The 19,975-nt window shown below is 47.8% G+C and overlaps 3 protein-coding genes across 3 annotated transcripts in view; 1 reads left to right on the top strand and 2 right to left on the bottom strand.

Annotated features, from left to right (window-relative positions):
• Positions 1-204: 204 nt before the first annotated feature.
• CSUI_007624 (uncharacterized protein) lies at positions 205-855 on the bottom strand (the record flags this gene model as incomplete). The annotated part of the gene is made up of 1 exon (XM_068067769.1): positions 205-855. A coding segment is annotated over one exon (246 nt), but the record flags the coding sequence as incomplete, so codon positions are not given.
• Positions 856-1,525: 670 nt separating this feature from the next.
• CSUI_007623 (iq calmodulin-binding motif domain-containing protein) lies at positions 1,526-15,457 on the bottom strand. Its single transcript, XM_068067768.1, has 9 exons — positions 11,911-15,457; positions 11,079-11,149; positions 9,426-10,797; positions 8,311-8,571; positions 7,413-7,559; positions 6,525-6,592; positions 5,834-5,933; positions 5,224-5,281; positions 1,526-4,505 (listed from the first exon to the last, which is right to left on the bottom strand). Exons 1-9 carry the CDS (start codon positions 12,187-12,189, stop codon positions 1,906-1,908), a joined length of 4,956 nt encoding a protein of 1,651 aa, XP_067920258.1. The 5' UTR covers positions 12,190-15,457; the 3' UTR covers positions 1,526-1,905.
• Positions 15,458-16,938: 1,481 nt separating this feature from the next.
• The window catches only part of CSUI_007622 (uncharacterized protein), an 11,207-nt gene continuing 8,170 nt past the window's right edge, over positions 16,939-19,975 (top strand). Inside the window, exon 1 of the mRNA XM_068067767.1 lies at positions 16,939-19,941. Coding sequence (XP_067920257.1) covers positions 18,521-19,941 — 1,421 coding nt within the window. The 5' untranslated portion in view covers positions 16,939-18,520. The remainder of the gene's footprint in view (positions 19,942-19,975) is intronic.

Below are 19,975 nucleotides of genomic sequence, written 5' to 3'. Positions count from 1 at the left end.
GGAGAGAGCTGCGAGTACGTATCGCTCACCAGAGCTGTAACAGCTAATGCTCGATAGGAGCAGGCTCGTGGTGTCACCATTCTGATTCGCCCAGTCAAGAGGTGGGCCGGGCGTCCCTCCGGAGAAAAATAGCTTCGGATGGAACTACTGATCAGAGAGGCTCAACGCCTGCGAGCAGAGTTACCACTTCGTTAAGCAGTTGACGTCTGGATCTCGAACTGACGAGGAAAGGAGTTATTGAAAGCTCGACCTGCGATACACAAAAACAGATAATACGGATTTTTGAACGAACACTGCACACAGTGGGCGTTGGTCCGACGTGTCTCGGTGCATGGCTTGGCTAGCGGCTGCCGACTATCCACGCCACGCACGGCTCGATCCCCCCCCAGCACAGAGGGACAAACGCACCGGGAAATGCGTTTGCCTGACTCCCCGACTACATATTTTTCTGCAGACTTTTAGCCCTTGCTCTTTGCCTAGACAAATATTGGAGGAGTGGCTAACGAAGTAGAAACTGTCAGTCCAAGAAGGCGTATCGTGGTCACACTTCTTGCACACGATCCTGCACGTCGCGCTGCATGATCTTGGGAAAGCTCGAACGCAGACTTCAGATGCTTCCTTGATGTTTTTTTATAGTCAGACAAAAACTATGGCCTGTCACGGGAGTAAAGGGGTTATCGTCGCTATCGGCTGACCTTCGACTGGAAAACCAACACTTCGTGGAAAAGTCACCCACACAGCAGTGCCCTGTCCGTATGAACCTTTCACTTGCCGCAACCCGTGGCGAAGAACCGGCCACGAAAACGCAGAACGGACTGCGGAGTACCCTCAAAGCAACGACCAAATCGGTGCCTGTCAAGCGACGTTTGCGTGCGTCCATCACCGGCTATCCAGCTTTATCGAGGAGTTCCAAATAACACTTTAAGTCTATTACCGAGACACCACTCGCCCGTGGGCCGTGCCCGTTTGCAAGGGGGAGTGATGAGCCCTCATCCCCCAACACCAAACTGGGACGACGATGAACCCTATTTGCCGAGCTATCTCCCACTGAGTGTCCCAACGTAAGCAACCGGAATAGGCTTCTTTGGACCCTTCTGGTTTGTTCAAGTGTGTTTCCCAACTGAGAGGCGACTGTCCTGAGAGATATAGAGGCTCCGTACTACTCCTAGCCTCAGTCTTTCATACGTACTGACGTCGGCTCGACGCCACTCGCTGACCCCGCTGTTATGTTCCGAACTGTGTATCTGCCTGTCCGTCAACAGTGTTTTAACCAGTCCGCGGGTGTCAAGACAGACAAGGAAGAAGTGCCACGAAATCTTGACGCAACTGGAACTAGTTAACCCTTAGTGATACTGATTGGAGCGCGGTCCCTCTGCGGTGTGTACGACTCGAGGAGACAGCGGAATACAGCGCTACATATTTGGGGTTCCGGCGAGGTGTTCCACTACGACCAGCGCGCGGCCGCGACACAAACACGGGGAACCCAGAAAGGGGCCGCGAGTCGCCAACGGAAAGTCATGACGCCAAGAACGGAGAACGGGAGGCAAAAAACAACCGACTGGAAGAAAGCGCAAATACACACAATGACTTCACTCCAACCTCTTCATCCGCAAAAGACACACACAACCAAACCGCGGCTTCACGGCGCCCTCAAGTCCAACACCCCCTCTTCAGCCATACAATTCTCAAATCCGTCCGCTTCCTTTCGTTTCTTTCAGTTTTCCTGAAGACAGACAGAATCCCCTATCAGACTATCTATACAAACCATCCGTGCACGTGCTATCCTGAATCCTTCTCCCTCATGGCTTTCTGCTGGACTTGGGTTCCTAGTCGGGAGGGTACAGTGACACAAGAAAGCGTCCTCCCGTAAGCTGAACTTTTTCTGCTAGCTGCCCTTCTGTCCGGTCAGACAGCTTTTCCCTTTCTATGCCTACTCTTCTTCTTTCCTGACCGTCCACCTCCTCCTCCCCCTCCTTTCCCTCCCATAGCACCACCTGGCCTGGCGCTTGGCAGGCTTCCGCCATCGCCGGGCCCCGCAAACTCCTGTACTTCGGCACTTGAAGATCCTGCAGGCTGCGCGAGTGATGATTTCTCTTCGCTTGCCAGCCCACGCAGCGCAATAGACCCTCGTGAAACCTGACCTGGTGAACTTGAGTCCACCTCGCGTTCTACTTCAGAAACCTGGGGCGTCGCCGTCTTCAGTCCAGCGTCGATTGTGTCCTCCCGTCTTCCAGGACTGTCTGTTATACCTTTTCCAGGAACGCTGTGAGCTTCAGAACGTGCTTGTCGCTTTCCACCACGCGAGTTCCTGCCGTCTTCTTTCCTATCTTCCCCGCCTCCACCCCTGCCCCGGGCGACACTCGATTTCGGATCAGACGGACTCGAGTCACGAATCCTATCCGCGCGTTCACCTACCACGGCTCCTACTCCCGCTGCGCCATCTGGACCTATGCTTCCCGTATCTACTACAGCACCTTCCTGGATATCACCATGACACTCAGCGGAGCTCAGTAAATTGGTCGATTCCTGAACCGTATCACTCCTTTCCGGTTCTCTCTTCTCTTCTAACATGCTACGGGGGGAAGCAGGTGCTGAAGACAGTATAGTAGGAGCCTGATCCGGCATAACAGACGGAGAGAGTAGGCCTCCTACTCCTCCTCTATCCAGAAAGCTTGTACGTGTACTAGCGGAGCCGCTTGTATTTGTACCCCACGACGCCCCACACGATACATCTTCTCCTTTCCCTGCGACTCTAGGTGACATAGAGGAAGAGGACGACGACGAAGAAACAACATCATCTCCTATCTCGCCTAGGGAACGGCTTTCCACAGGAAACTGTCTTTGCTGACTACTACTTTCATATCCACGCCGATCCAAAGCGAAGATATTATCTGAGCGTCCCGCCTCCTGCGCTACCTCCCTGTTCCGGCCGAACTTCTCTGGAGAAGACGAAGAACGCGATGACGGTGCTGCATTACGATCATCCCTTAGAGTAGTCTCATTTGCTGCCGATGATGCTGATACACCTGTGACACTTGATGATAGATCTAGGGGTATTCTTCCCCCTACAGACACAGGCGGTTCAGTACTATGTGCACTCCCCGAAGGCGTCCCACTATCATCTCCTGAAGACGAGAGAGACTTTTCAGTTTTCCCTTCTTTCTTCCCCATCTGCGTACTGCTGTCTGCTTCACCGCGGCTGACACGCGCCCTCCGCGGCGATTCCGTATCACCCGTTGACGAATTAAGTGCGCTGGTGTCCTCTTCTACATGTTTCTGCAGGTTCTTCTTTTGTGTATGAGTCGGTACCACGTCAGGTGTCGTATTCTCCTCGTGAAAGATGCCATCATGTTGCTTAGTCTCATCATCCGTTCTGTACCCTTGTAGGCTCGCAGTACTTCTCGTTCCCTGGTTCTCTCCTTCAGCAGATGTAGACATTCTCTTTTCTCCTCTTCCTCTTCCTTCTCCTGTGTCTTTCTCAACAAAAACTCCACCCTGAGGAAGAGCATCACCATGATGATGACGATGATGAATCGACTCCTGTCCAAACTCACCTTCTCCCTGTTGATGCTGAGGGTACGTCATCATTTCGTCTTTTCTTATGTTCTCTTCATATTCCCACCCTGCTTTCACGGATACTCCTCCTCTATTATCATTGGACCCTTCGCTCGTTTGTTTCTCTCTTCCTCGAGGTGAAGAATACGGCTGTCGAGTCTTTTCGGCATTTTCATCATGATCACGACGATAATCCCTTCTTTCACCTGGCCATGAATCTGTAGTTGTATGCCCTCCGTCATTTCCCCCCTGGTGACGACTCATGTCACCTGATATGTCAAGAACACTACGGTGAGGAGAAGGGTCTCCATCTCTCACTTCTACTACAAAAGGCCCCTCTTCATGTTTATGGTCTATTCCTCCTCCGCGATACCAGTCATTCCATGATGCACTATTAGGAGTCTCATTCCACTGACTTGAGGAGATCTCATCTGAATGTGATGATGACGTCATGAGAGAAGACTCTTGACCCGAGATATCCGAGAAACACTGCATAGAGTGAGACACAGGAGGAGGTGATGACGATGATGATGATGGTGAAGGAGACGAAGATGTCTCACCCCCTCTTCCTGATGATGATGCTGCCCAAGAACTTTCATCGTCGTCATTAAAGACGATTCGACTTCTTCCTCCCTCATGACGATGATGTGGAACTCCTCTGTGGTCTTCATGAGGACTTCCTCCTGAAATCATTTCGCCCATACGATGATGATGATAATGATGATGATGTGAAGTAGACGAAGATGATGAAGCAGAAGAAGAGTGCATTCCAGAGGGCATGACACCTCCTCCTACGCCCATGAATTCAGCCCATCCTTCTAAAGAATGAGGGCTTAAAAAATTCCCTCCACCCATACCTGATGAACATGATGGTGACGAGACAGATCGATAGATCAACCCTCCCGTATTCTGATCTTGAAGCTGCTGTAATCGCTCACGGATCTCTCGAACTGAAACATCGATACACATACACACACACACCGCCCCAAACAGAGATATTATGCAAGCAACATCACCACCATATACAATGCTACAGGAGAAGAGAAGATACTCGAAAGCCTATAAGAAGAATCATCATGAGACTTTTGACGAGAGACGAGTAACAGCGACCCCCATCCTAAGCGACTCTCTGATCTCATCTCTTTCTCTGAGAAACAGATGACAGATAACCATCCATCCAACCTGCTGGCGGCGCCTCCATCCTGTCTTTATGAGGGACGCAATCTTTCTCCCTCTCTGTCTGAATAGAAATGATGATATACACGCTTCTCAAAGAACGACTTTCCTTCTGACTCTTTGCTGATCACGACTGGGTAGATGGATGAGAAGCTTGAAGTACTAGCTAGCTTGTTCTATAGTAGGCCTACTGTTTGTTTCTCTGCCGATCGAAGTGACAACCTAACTACTAACTCGTATATCCCCACACACATGGCGTATACCTACGTCTATAGATAGACTGCTGCCCTAAAAGAGGTGGACAGAAGCTCACTGAAAGTGACAGATGAGTGAGAACTCCCACCACCGAGAAACAAGACCAACTATTTTGTAAACGTCATGGAAGAGGTAAGGAAGAAAACTCTTCCTCTTGAGTTCCATCAAAGAAAGAGAAGCAAAGAGAAGATGTCAGTTTGATCTTATCGATCGATCGCGATGATTTTCTTCACGTACATGGAGATTTCGTCGCAGGGCGTACACGTATCAAATTATTGAAATGCCCGTTCCCGTCCTATTGAGAGAGACAAGACAAAAAACAACACGTCTCAAAGAGAGCTCTGATGAGTGCAAAAGAATGACGCAAGAAACACAACGCGTTTTGTTCTTTTCAAACTTCGACTTCTCTTCATCCAGTCCCCATTATGATCCTAGAGAGACTTCTTCCTTCTTTGCTGCCAACATCACTCAAGGCTCCTCTCCCTCATGCAATGCGATCAATAGCATGGGATGATACATCGCTCATCTTCTTGACCTCACCCTCCCCCGCGAAAGCCACGAAGAAAACAGAGAGAAGGAAAAAACAAACCCTGAAGCCATGTGTGTATAAAATGAATGGGTATATCTCAACTAAAAGAACAGAAAAGGTGTGAAGATGCTTTTCGATCAGATACCCAAAGAGTTGTTCTTTTCTCCGTCTTCCAGTGAACTGTGATGTACACTCCGACCTCTACATACTGAAATAAGACCCACTTATCTATCTCTCTATCTGTATGAAGACTACATAGAAAAGAAAGGGTCACAATCACATTGAGAGACTCTACTACTGCCTTCCCTGCAGACTTACAGCGACAACGGTCTGACTGCCATCACAGACATAGCGACCATCGACTATGAACTTGATCTCATATCGCCCTGGCTTCCTTGCCAGAGGGAGAATAAAACACCTGCAGGGAAAAAGAAAAAACATACAAGGCAAGACAGAAGAAGACATGAGGAAAAAAACCAACGTTTTCATTCATGCTCACTAAAAACGACAGTGAAAGAAAGGAATACACCCCTCTTACAGTCCAACTGAGAGGTAGTTAGTATCTGTATGTATCCCTGGGTAACTAAACGGCACTGAGATCATGCTTCAATGTACATACACGGAACGACCTCTTAAACGCCCTCGCACATACACCGCTAGATCGACATATAGGGAGAGATAGCGAAAGCCCCTGCAGCTAACTGCTGCTGACCACTCAATGCTCAGAGGGTCACAGCTCCGTAGTGTAGCCCCAGTCCCCCTGCTAATGGAACTGACTTGGGCGGGACAAGAGTATACGATCTACATGGCTGGGAATTAGAGGGTACGCAAGAAATCAATCTCGATCATCCTTATCATCATGATTTACACACTGAGTTGCCAATGTGGCTGAAAGGATGTGTTTAGTCATGTCAAAGTCTCCCTGGAACTCTTCGTGCCTTTTCGTTGGAATTAAACTTTTCCCAGTAAGAGTACATGCAGTCATTTCATCCATCTTCTCGTAACATACCTGCGGACGTGGCAATAGGTCATGAGATGTCTCTTCGTCCACGGAGGATTCGAGAAATCTCCTATCACCTACAAGACACCATTAGTCACATACAGATACACATACACCCATACCTCACGACAAACATATAGCCAAAAATACACACTACCTCATACATACAATATATATGAATATAGAAACATGGATACTAGGTCGTCGTTGAACAGAGAAGTAAACAGGAGGGAAACAAAAAGATGAAAGGATCCGCGGCACAAAGGAAGAAAACAATCGTAACCCTTCAACCTTGTACAAAGAAATAGCTCGTTTTCCTAAGACACGGCACCGGTCTCTCCCCTACAACGGTCTATACACTTGCTCACGTAAACGAGCAGGGAGTTTCACGGAGCTCCCGTGACCGTCGCAGCATGTGCATACACGGCAATACAGTCATAAAAAAGGACAGGCGAGTTTTGCCGGCAGCCAGCCAGTCATCATGAGAATCCGTAAATAAGCTAGCTCGGACAGGCGGATCGTAATATGCCGGCTCAGTAACGAATCGGATTGAGAATATGGGACTGCACATGGTTTATACATGCAGAGGTCTGTACAGCGATCCGATCAAGTTCCCTCCTACATACCTATCCACTGTGTATGTGACAACAACTCACAGCTTGAATGGCCTTCCCCCGTCAGAGAGCAGTCGGCCTTACCCTCTTCTACGCTGTAAGGAGTTCTGCCATAAACATACATATATATATATATATGTAAATACACACATATATGCGAAGACTGTTGTCTTTCTGAAATGGAGTGAACATAGTAGGCTAAGTTCGACAAGCGTACAGGTAGCGACTGATGATCTACGAGAGAAAGAAACTGATGAAAACTTTCCCCCCAATCCATTCTTACCTCGACAATCGTTCCTGGTTTATCCCAAGGCCACTTGATAATCCATTTTTTCCATTCATCATCTAACACCTTCCGCGTTACACTTCCTCTCCATATCCGCTGAACTTCGATTGCCGCAAGCCTTCTTAATCCTGCTAGGCATTCCGTCTAGACACGAATACATAAAGAAAGAGAAACACGAGATACATACATACGCGTTATTCCGAAACACACACATTGCCGAGAGATGGGATTCTGCAGATATACTACATTCGGAGAGTAAGACGCTCAAGGGGATCTACCATATGCGCACACAGGTACCCAAAATTTGAATAGATTTAGACTAGTAATGCAATATGATATATATGAATGAAACAAGAAGAGATAGACATATGTTGAGATTTGTCAGAATAGTAGTAAGAATTAGCTTGTAGGCTTCTCGCACCTTTCCTCGACTCTGTACACGATGACTGCAACCACTGTATACACATCCATCTCCATCTATACAGACATTGAGATCTGCACGTATGTCCGTAGAACTCCATAGTCTCGATCCATTTGAAGGTAGACACTATGTATCGATGGCACATACTCAGGCTCATGTATCTACACCCCCAGATTCCCACCTCACGCTCACATAGACTGAGATACCTCGTATAAAGTACTATACACTCTACTATATATAGCACTAAACACACTTTTTTTTTCCTTTCTTTCTCGTCACTGTTGAACCATCGTCTTTGTATTCCTATCCTCGATTTCGCCCTCACAGCATACAGTTAGACACGCAGCAGAAGAGTTTTCAGATTTGCAGACATCCTTAGATCAAGAATATTTCTCAAGACTAGATAAAGTAGAAGACGAGAACTTTCTTTTCTCCCTCTCTCGTTCACTCTTTCTTCTCTTCTCTTGAGCTTACTAGGTGTTGTATGCGATACTTATCTCTCTGAACTCTCATCCTCCAGTAAGCCTGAATGCGCGTCGCAGCCATCCATCTCTCCCTTTCAAGGAGTTCGCAGCACTGAAGCATATAGTAATACTCCATCGCTTTGAACCTCCTCCACGATGATTGAATCTTCACACAAGCTCTCTTAACTCGCTGATGCTCTCGAAATTCTGCAAGACGGTCATGTACACGTAATCTTTCCAAGTGACCTCGGATCACACGCTGGATCGTCGCCTGTGGATTCAAAGAAAAACAGAAATCCACAGGAAGAAGGTATGAACGGAAGAAGGACACATACATAGAGGAGAACGTGAAAGAGAGAAGGAAAGAGAGAAAGAAAGGCGTGAGTGCACATATAGAAAAGTTTTGAATGAGAAGCCGTCTTCCTCAGAAGATACAGTAATACATCGAACCGACTACGCAAGATGCAGAAATGTCTCTCGTTCCTATAGCTCATAAATATATATGTATATATACTCACATACTTGCCTGTGTTCTCACCGAGGCTATAAAATATGACAGCTACTTTGAGAGAGACAACGCCCGACACATATGTGCATCTGTCCGGCGGATTGAAGATGAGGAAGATCACGATGATGAGACCGGGGGGAAGAAGAAAAAGAAAAAAGCCATGACTAAGTATCACGAAGAGAAGATTGGGAGACGCCGTCAGGGAAACCTTGACTACACAGACCACAACTATACCTTGTCAGTACCTTTTCTGTACTCTCCTCTTCTTTCGCCGTCTCCTTTCCTTCAGTAGTTCCATAAGAGGAGATCCCCACGCCTCACATGAATGCAAATCCACATCCCCATATACGTATGTAGCAATGACGACAGTTGATCCTACACCACCGATGTATTCACAGTATATACGTCTCTATATCCTGTATGTGCCAGAGTCCTTCAGATGTCTAGTACCTCTCTGGGTACACCTCTGTCTCTATGAGTCGTACATAGATGATGAAAAGACTAGTACCTATCTAGATACATCTCTCTCATTGAGTCATACATAGATGAGGAATGTCGAGACTTTCGTTGGACGAGAAGTGAGCGATAGTGTCTTTTTTGGGACAACACCAACATACCGCGGCAGTATCTGCGAGCATACATCGCAAGACTTGAAGTTTCGATGGAGGAGAAGCAAGGGAGATAGGAAGAAGAAGAGGACATGCACTGCTTTGAGAAGAAGAATTCAGCCGATGAGAATCTTCACAACTCCGATGGTCTTCCTCCCCATTCTCTATCACGTCTTTTCTTATCGAAGAACGTCTGCTTTTGCCAGTTGTCAATGACCCATCCCTTGCTTTCTCTCCGGCAGCAGCATGTTTCTGGAAATTCCTTCTCTCTCCTGGACATCGTGAGAACAGTTGCTCTCTTTTCCTTCCGTCCCAAGTAGTAGAGAAGACTGCAGGTGTGAAGAGATGTGAATGCGAATAAGGAGACGAGAAGAACGAAGAGGCCGGAGAACATGATGATGATATCTCTAGCGGACTTAACTGATGGACGTCAATACAAGGGGAACTATGAAGATGACCTGCATTCTGGTTGTCTATATGAGAATTTTCCTTTCCTCTTTCTCCTGGCTGTAAAGTTGAGTCATCTCGCTTGCCTCCGCGATATCCTAGAGAAGGATATGAAGCAGTACAACATAATCCTTGGCCTATATTAACGTGACAATCACCTGTATCATGCCGTTGGCTCTTCTTTTCTCGGCTATCATCCTCAGTTCTCGTTCCTTCTTTGGCTCCACTTCCTACGTCGATGTTCTTTTCATAAACATCTGAAATACAATGATTCTCTTTCATCTTCGTGGTGTTCTCCTCCTCCTTCTCACAAACACGGGGGCTATCAGGACTGAGACGGGCCTCTCCTCTATCTCTGCTTAGAGAAGAAATGGTGTCTTCCTGGTCCCTATCCTTATCACTCTTCCTTTTAAAAGATACGTCATCACCATCATGACGACTTTCTCTTATCCCAAGGCTATCAACGGATTCACAACCCCCTTTCTGTTTCATTCCCCCTTCTCCACTTCTTTCTTCTCTAGCCCCCTCAGTCCTTCGAGAAAATCCATCTGCGCATACGCTTGAAGAGACCGGACCTCTACTGTTACTTGTAAGACCTCCCTCATCTTCATTTCCTCGTATTCGGACATTTGCTCGAGGCTGTCTATCAGCAGAAGAGTGTCCCTTCTCCCCTTCATAACGTAGTGGTTGTTGAGGAGAAGAGGGACGAAATTCTTCAGTAGAAACAACATTCTTGGAGTGAAGAGGATCACCAGGAGATGGGACCGTATAATGCGTAGGCGTGCCCCCCGGGGAATTCGTTACAACGGAAGAGAAAAGATGAGAAGAAGACTGTGGTGGTGAGGCGAGGAAAGGATAGGAAAACGCCGTAGCGCAGTTGACATTTACAATATGACGGAAGAGAGGAAAATGAAGTAGAGTCCTTAGCTGTGATCTGACATCAAGAGAAATGGCCACGACACAGGAGAAATGAGGAAAGAAAACAAATGAAACATAAAGGGGCGTCTCTATCGATGAATGACTGTCATCCAAAGAACTTCCTTCAGACAGAGGAGACAGGGTGGGAAGCACAGATCATCATCCACTACATTCACCATCTCACCTCGCCCCTTCACTTGTTGGGCTGTGAGCATGGTCAGGCTATTACTTCTGTTGCTATTGAAAGAGCCTTGGAATGTCTACGTGCATCTCCACGCGCGATGGCGGGGGCCTTACCTGACAAGTTCTTTAAGCTGAGCTACGGCTTGAGAGGGTAAATCAAAAGCTCTCTGGTCTCCGCCTTCTTCCTGAAAGAACACAGAATAATGGGGGCTTCAACGCTTACATATGTATACACATGTCTATCGAATATGCCTGCGGTTGCATTGGTAAACAGATCCCCATGCTAGTTATCTGATGCTCTCCCGGTCCCGGTAGGGGGCTGAGTTCTTAATCCGGTGTACCGACACACCACGGAAAAAATCCAATGTGAAAGAAAACCTTGTCCAATCACACTCGATGCAAGCCTGTTCACGTCTATGTACGTATGTATGCACCAGGAGCAAAACATCGTCTCTAAACAACGGTGTCTTATGTATATCTATATGGATGACTGAGTACGCCTAGAAATGCCGAACTCTGACGCAGGTACTAAAACGAAACGCAGATCAAGTAGAGAAGAAAATCATCTTGGACCGGCTCAGGCTCTTCGACATAAACTCCGTGCTCAGACCGAGGAGATCCCCATACACATACTCATACATTTATATATACACATGTATGTAACGTATACATAGAACACTTGTCTTTCAATTATAGATGACGAAACTCACAATATCAAGAAAAAGAAACATACAGTTGCGACATCTACCCATATATATACGATGAATATATATATATATGTACATCACCTGTATATATACACATTTATGGAGAGACTGCTCCCCCCCCTATCCAGGAACATCTGAGCCGTTGTATGTAGGAAGCAAGATAGACGCAGAATCGAAGGAAAGCAGACGATGAGAAAAAGAAGAAAACACTCGAAAACAGAGACGGAAAAAGGGCTTACTCCGCCATCGCCATTTTCACACGTGGAGACGATAGTGACACGTAGCCGTTCATGACGAGGAAGGTTACGTAGATGTAGTGTTCTTTCCTCGCCTCCTCCTCGGCCTTTCGTCTCTCTTCCTTCACTGTCTCCTTTCGAATACGAAGGGTTTCTCCGTGATGTATAATCTTCTTCTCTTCCTCTTGGCCGTGATGCTAAATCATAATGATAGTAATGACCCGGTGAAGAAGCAGAAGACAGAACAGATGTATAGTCGACAAGAGCGCTACCCCCCCTCATCTTTGTTCTATTCCTTCTCCTTACTTTTCTTTGTTTGTCTTTTCTGGTCTTCTTTTCTGACTACTAGTCTCACGAAATCACATATAGAAAGAAACATATCAAAAAGAGAGAAGGCAGAACTCCATCTCCAAGTCTATCTCTTTTTCTTTCATTCCTTCTCGTCAGCTGTAAGTAAAGACGAAAGATGAAGAACGATAGTTTCGATGGCGCAAAATGGCCTCTTCTTCCTGCCGAGAGAAAACGGACTCTCGAATAATGAACAATTTCCAGATATGCGTATACATGACATGAGCACGTCCACATATACATATCTATGCATACACACACATATATATACATACACATCTATGTCTATATCTCAAGCAAGAAAGCTGATAAAAAGATGGTTTGTCTTATATAAAGAGAGAATGAAAAAGAGAAAAGATATGCACGTAGTGATGTATTCACCAGAATCCTCTGATACACGGAGAAGCAAGTTTCACCCACACAGAATGAAAGATTATTTCATCACGGAGCCTTCCTTGCTGCGGCTCCATCCTAGCAAAGAAGAGACAGGTGACACTTCGTCTCCCCTATACTGAGAGAAAAAGACGAGAAAGCCGAATGGTCCTGCTTTTCATTCCATCGGGACAGCAAGAGCACAGGTAGGTAGAGTACCAAAGAGAATATCAGAGAGAAGATTTGGACATGACGTATACATATCCATACTTTTCATATAGGTGAAGAATACAATCTCACAGATGTATGTATATATATATACACACACATAAAAAGGACGGCGCCATCTACGGGCAAGTGTGGTCTTTCAATTGGCTTCTCCGCCTTGTAGGAAAAGAGTGGTGGCCCCCCAAGCATGGAACCTCGAAGAGAGAAGGCTCGTTCGTCGTTCACGAGAGGAACGGTTGAGCTGAGAAGACGTTCTTAATTAAGTCGCAAAGAAGTCAAGAGACCCATGAATAACGAGAAGACGTAAAAACTCCGAAAGGAAAGAAAGAGCAAATCGCTTGAAACAACTGTTAGCCAAGACGAAGCCTCCGTTTCTTCTTGACAAGCACTATCTACCGCAAGATGAAAAAGAAAAGAAAGAAGATAGATCAAGAAAAAAGAACAAGTCTTAAAGACTCACACAGCCAACCGGTAAATGATGAGATGTCCTTTTGCTACCCCCTTCACCGATTCCAAGACATGTGGTACGAAATGAACATGAAGAGAAAGACGAAAATCATGACCGTCTGCAATCTCTTTTCTTGTTGAAAGGTCGAAAGAAAAGTGCCAAAGATGATCACGATCCAAGAAAAACGGGACAAGACTTCTGATTCTTCGCACACGGGTCAAGAAAAGGTTTCTTCCATCGTTGCCTGTCTCTTTACACTTCTCCGTCTTTTTAGCGTACCGAGTGAAAGTCGTACGTCCTTCTCTGTTCTGGCGGAAAGCCCGTCCTCTCATTATCATTATTATACCGCTGTCCTTTCTCTTTCCTCTCTCTTCCACAGAAGAAGAAAACCGGGAGGAGGAGAGTGTAAATGAGAAATAGAACAGACTTCAAGAGCAATCCTCTTAGAGACGATCGCTTGTAAGGTCAACGCTCTTGAAGCCGGAACGCAGAGAGAACAAGTAAGTCAGCAAATTGATTACCCCGCAACTGAATGATGAAAAGGACACAATGCACGCAACGAATAAAAAAGGAAGGAGACACGAAGGGGAAACACAGAAACGAAACGTGAAGAATCTACGGGAGTTGCCTGCAATCTACACCTTAAAGTGCTTCGGCGGAGAACGACTGCTCGGAATAGACGCATCAGCGAGTGGCACGGTAAGAAGGCAAGGAAAAAAGTGAACGGAAGAAAAAAAGTCAGGAGAAAATCCGTAAAGATGTGAAGAGATAAAGGAAAGCAGCGTGAGGCTTCCCTCCTCTGCAGAAGCGCCCTCTGTTCTGTCTGAAGAACAAGCCGGAGAAAAAGAAGAGAGACGCACGAGACATTTCAAAAAGGGCCGACATAAAATGTGGAGAGAAATCTCCCGAAAAAAAGGAAGTCTCGCCCGCTGTAGCTGATGAGAAAGTCAGTGCCGTAGGAACAAAAGGCGCGCGGGGGATGGAAAACAAGGCGCATTCACTAGCCCGACCGAGACATGGACCAGTTTGGCTTATGCGCGAAGGAGGAAACACTCGACGAAACGAGGAAAAACCCCATGATGCCAGTCTGCTTGTTAATGGTGAGGTCTCGATTCAGCAAGGAAAATGAAATTCTCAAAAGAAAGTCCCGGGACCACGTCTTCTACAAACTTTAAACAAAAAGTTGTCAGCCGCTAGAATCGACGGCTTTTTCCTCAGAGGTGGGCAACGGACAAAACACAGGAAAAGACTTTCTCCAAGGAAGACGATCAAATGTCATCCAATGTGTAGATGGTAGCGGAAGCGGAAACCTTGAATGTGTGGCTTCAACGGGAAAGTGGATCCGGTAAGGAAATAAGCGACCGAGGGCTCCGGGGTACAATCTGAGAGTTTCGCATCACTCCGAAGAACAGAACCCTTCACTGCAGTCGTCCTTTTCCTTTGTGTTTTCATCTGCTCCCCTTCGTGAGCGGGAGCGGACCACTTAGATGCTGGGTCTTCCTTTTAATCATTTCCCTGTACATGAGTGATGTGCAGAAGAGGGGAAAAAGTGATGTTTAAGGGTATGGGGGCTCCGGCTGTGCAGATGAGGAAGAGAGAAGCAGGTAGAGGAGATGGTGAAGCCCCTGGCATGAAAGAGAAGCTTCACCTACATAAAGAAATCACATGTATCCCTTTTTGTAGCAACAGCGGCGTCTTCCTTTTGCTATACATCATCACTCGGAGATGGAGAATTTTCCACTGCCCTGTGACAGAGTCGCCATCAACGGGCAGCCCGAAACACCCTCACCCCCTCCCTCCCCGCTCTCTCTTTCCCCTCATCACAGATATTTGTTCTTGTCGTGCATGCAGAAGCCACGGGAGAAGGTTAGATAAGAAAGCGTGTACTCGGTATGGATAACGTTTGTGCCTATGGCTCGCGGGACCCGTGAAGAAAGGATTCGAGGAGGCCACCGGAGAGACAAAAGGGATGAAAAGTTTCTGCCGTTGGGGGGTCAGCTTAAGGGTGCCCACTGAACGTGTGCGCTTATGTGACGACACTTCCAAGCAGAAGGAAAGCGCATCTGATGAGACTAAGAGATAGGGTTTCCCGAGGCGGGATTTTCATGTAGGAAGCGATTTGTGCGAGCATCCTCTTGCCACCGCAGACATAACAATAGCCCTAAGGGTTTCCTTCGACTCTAAAACTGTGTGCCGGGTCGAAGAACTGCTTCCATGTGCTGTCAGACATGCTGCCTACGTACCGGCCGTTAGACGGGACGGCCGTCGGGGTTTCAAGCGAAGAAGGTGCGGAGGAGTGTCTAACGTCACTCAGGATTAGGACGCGTGAATACCAGTTGCCGAAGGGTGAAGAATGCACTGTGGAGAATCAATTTCGTGAAAGAAAACACTCTCCATCCCGCCTTCCGCAACAATCTCTCATTGAAGACTCTCAGTAACGACTGGGATGTAGACGCCACTCCTCTCTGGGGACTCAGAGGCTAACATGATTAGGGTTTAAGGTCGAAGCGCACCGGTTGTCATCTGAGACTTCAAGCAGATCCCTAGCTTCCCACCCAGTCTCACAGAATGGACTGAGGAGGCGGCCCTCAGTCTCATTTACTGAGTTCGTTATTGTGGAGGATCGTCGTAAACTGCAGTACGGCCCGTGAGCAATTCTGACTTTCACAACCGAACACCCTGGCACGCGGAGACCGAAATGAAAAGTCAACTCCTCGGGCCGGAGTAACAACGAAGCTGCAACACGACAGCGTCCGGCCTGTAAAACCTGCATGTCAGTAGAAACCCGTTACACGCTTGGGGAAAATTGTACACTCGCTTTGTATATGCCACCCATGCCAAGAAAAGACGAGACAGACACCTTCGCAAACATCGGACACATCAGACATGAGGCAATCTTGCGCTTGGGCGCCAGGAAGAGGTCCGTCTGGCAGAGTTCAGCTGACACGGAAATGCGGGACACATCGGCTCGAGGGAATATATTGCAATGGTAGGAAGACGCCCAGTACACGCCATGCGAGACTGCAGCTTCGTGACAAACTTTCTCAAGACGTTTGCTTAACCTGGCTCCCCGTATTACGACTTACGGAGGAGTATCGTCCCTTGGAGAAAATCACCCACCAACGAAGGCGTCACGGGCTCGGTGTGTTGCACTAACGTATCTCAACAGGAGGGAGAAAGGGGCTCGACATGGTAGACCACATGTATCCGGCAGAAGAATAGGTTTTTCGTGGGCATGCTTGGGGCTTCACAGGTGCATTTTGTGTTGGTGTCTCCTCTTTGCTTTCTCATTGTTCGGAAACGCCATCACGACACAGTCCCAGCGTGTGTACTTGGCCTTCGCGGAGAACCCTGAAGCGCTGTCGGCATTCCTCTTTCTCACGTTTTCAGGTTTCTCATTGTCGCCACTCCACCTTGGGAGTGTCGGAAACACTAACCGTACGTGGTGGGCCGCAGTTCCGGTGACGGATCTGCAATCCGCGAGGCTTCGAGTGGATGTACGCACACGCCTACCTTCCTGGCGGCAGTTGCTAAGTCATGCCGGAGCGTGGAGGACTCTTGAAGACGTCATAGAGACGTTCGGGCCTGTAGTTTCGTCCAAATCCTCAGTGATAAGGTTAATAAACAAAGCGTGACCACTTCCGTCGAGTGGAACTTATACTGCCCCTCTTCACTCTGACTGGTACGCCTCCGTCCACTGCATGTAGCCTACTCGTCATTCCTGCAGACATCCCGGTAAGGCCGGGAGCAGTTATCATCGTCCGCTGACGGCGGCTGGTCGCTCCTTTGTTGGGTAAATTTTGTTCAGGGTTGATATCGAATCGTCCGCAGCTCTGTCTTCACACGTGAGAATTCAAACCAAAAGGGTGAACGGAAGAAGAACTGGCAGGCGGCCTCCGAGAGTTGTTTGGGACGGAGTCTACAACGGAGTCAGTTTACCGCGGAGTGGTTTCTTTGGTTAGGAAAGAACCAGCAAACTCCCGAAGTACAACTCCGCTGCTCGACAACCTTCCCCAGAGAAGGCGTACCAGTCCTCAATAGCGACGTTGCGACTTCCGGTACGAGTACCGCGGTAGTCGAGCTCGGGCGCTTGTGCGATACTCACTCTCCCGAGTCAGGACTACTGTTGCATACGCATATCTTGAAGGCCGTTCTTAGGTTTGGGCTACTTTTCTTTTTCGTTTCGACGTTCTTCACTAGCCCGGTCGAAGAACTGCTCATTCAAAGCATCTGCACTTCGTCTCTCGTTCTCCCCTCCTCGACAGACAAGCGACTTCGCAGCTGACGAGAGAGCGACGCCACTCACTGCTGCAAGGATCGATTGAACTGTTCGCTCTTGCGAAGCACGTTGTGGAACCACTCCCCCGCTCAGACGGATTCACTTTCTTTTCACCAGCTCTAACAATCGCTGGTTACGCACTTGGTTCGTACATATCTGGATTTGATACTATTTTTTCCGTCTCCCGTTGTCTGGTCTCCGTACTGGTGTCCGGCAGGCAGCTGCGAAGATCGCCACATCTAGTACGGTTCAGATATCCGGAAGAACCTTGCTCCCCTTCGTCAAGTCTAGCTGGAAAAAAGGCAGATTACAGCTTCTCTCATCAAGACAATGCAGGCGCGGTTTCGTGCCCCTCCTCTTCTCCGTAGTTCGCCCGTTCGCTCGTCTAGGCGGTGTTTTCGGCATTGCGTGCCTTCACTTACAAGGAAAGTGAAGTCTTACAGACACAACCTTTCGTTTTTGGTAGTTCCCTTCTGCATCGCTTCCTCTTAGCTTTCCTCTTTTCTGGTGTATGTACAGTAAGAGACTTGTCGCTTGGACAGGAGGATGACTCACTCAGTTCTATCATTCTTCGCTTTTTGCCGAAGTGGCGCTTCCTCATTTTCCCTCCTGCCGCGGTGTAGTCCTTCGAAGTGATTGCTTGAGTGAGTTTCTCCGCTCGCATGGCTCGCCCTCTTTCTTCAGTCTTCTCAGTTGGCAACAACGGACTCCTTTTTCCTTAGAACCTTCACGCCGGGGTTTTCCTGAAGTCACCCGGAGAACGTACTGAAGAAGAAGACAAGCTTGGGGTGTGTTGCACTGCGTGCTCCCTTCAAAGATTTCCTTTTCTCTTTCCAAGTCCACGGACGTCATGGCAGCAGTTCTTTCATGGTGTTGCTTCTTTACCATGACTCGGAGCCCCACGGCTTAGGAAGAGGTCTCCGTCTGTGGTCCGATCGATGCAGGATCGTCCACAGTCTGGCACTCCTGGAGGCTTTCGCATGCCGTCGTCGTCTGTTGCTTCCCCGCCTCGTAAATTGTTTCTCGGTGAGCCTACATCCTATTCTGCTCGGAAAGAAGTCCAATCCTACGCTGTGACGGGTGTGAACAGAGAAGCTGAAGACGGGGGCTGTCCGCCCGCTTCTTCGTTGTCATCACAAACCGACGTCGATCATGCTGCCCCTATGAGGACACCAGCTAAACACGATGAATTCTCTTCGTCTTCAGTTTCTTCCTCTTCGTCTCGGGGGATCGCAGGTTTGGGAAGGGAAGACGGGGGAGATGTAGAAGATCAACGGTACACTCACACGGATACTTCCGGTGTTGTTTATCATCCTCATAAGAAGACGTCATTTTCTTCTCCTTCTTCTCCCCGTTCTTCAAGGCGGGCGCCCTCGTTGCCTCAAGATGCCTCATCGTCTCCATCGTCAACAGGCAGAGATACTTCACTTGACTACGCCAAGAAGTCTCTTCAGCAGCCCAGAGAAAACCCAACGGAAAGAAGTCATAGCAGGATTTCTCCGGGTTCTCATACTCCTTCGTCCTTCTTCTTTTGGAAATGGGGGGGCGGAGGAGGTGGTGGTGGAGCGGCGGTAGACGGGAGAGGGGAGGATAAGAAGAAGAACAACAACCCTTCGTCTGCTTCTTCTTCTTCACACATAGAACCATCGCATTCATCGAGTGGTTCTTATGATGTCCTAGAGTGGAGTCGTTCAGAGAGCCTCCCACCGACTTCGTCTACTCTTTCTTCAAGAGAAAGAGAAGAGAGATTAGAACGACAAGAAGCTGAGTCGTCGTCTTCGTCATCAGCCCCCGTGGGTGTCAGACAAGGCGAGAAGGATGATGATCATGAGCTCAGGAGAATGAATTCAGCAGGTCTACCTGGGAAGTTTGCTCGAGAGAGAAGAGACGAAGGAAAAAAGCAAGATGAAGAAGATGGAAGTTTTCTTGGGTTCCCAAAGAAGAGCACGAGTCATAGTCATCACACCGGTGGACGAAACTCTTCTTTTGTTATGGCTCAAGCAAAGAAATTCAAGAAGATGACGGTCGCCTTCATGATGCAAGGAGGGAAGAGGCTCTCCAGTGCTCCTTCTTCTCATGATCACGGCGGTGGTGATAGAAGAAATTCAACTTCTTCTGATAGAAGCAAGAATACAAGCGACAAAGACAAGAGGAAGAAAAAGAAAGATCTTCGTTATGATGATGGAGAAGGGGACACGAGAAGGCAGCACAGTCGTCACAAAGAAGATAAAAAAGAAATCAACATCTTCACAGATCGACTTGTAGGAGAAGATGCTCTCACCAGAAATAGCTTAGATCTCACAGGATGGATGTACCCATCATCGACGTCTTCTTCCTCGGGACGTTTTAGTCATATGTGGTAAGCCTATCTATCTTTATCTCTCTGTCTATCT

Source organism: Cystoisospora suis (genome assembly GCF_002600585.1).
Source record: "Cystoisospora suis strain Wien I chromosome Unknown contig_4080, whole genome shotgun sequence".
Classification (NCBI taxonomy): domain Eukaryota; phylum Apicomplexa; class Conoidasida; order Eucoccidiorida; family Sarcocystidae; genus Cystoisospora; species Cystoisospora suis.
The sequence above is the reverse complement of the archived record's forward strand: the minus strand, read 5'-3'. Positions and strand labels throughout refer to the sequence as shown.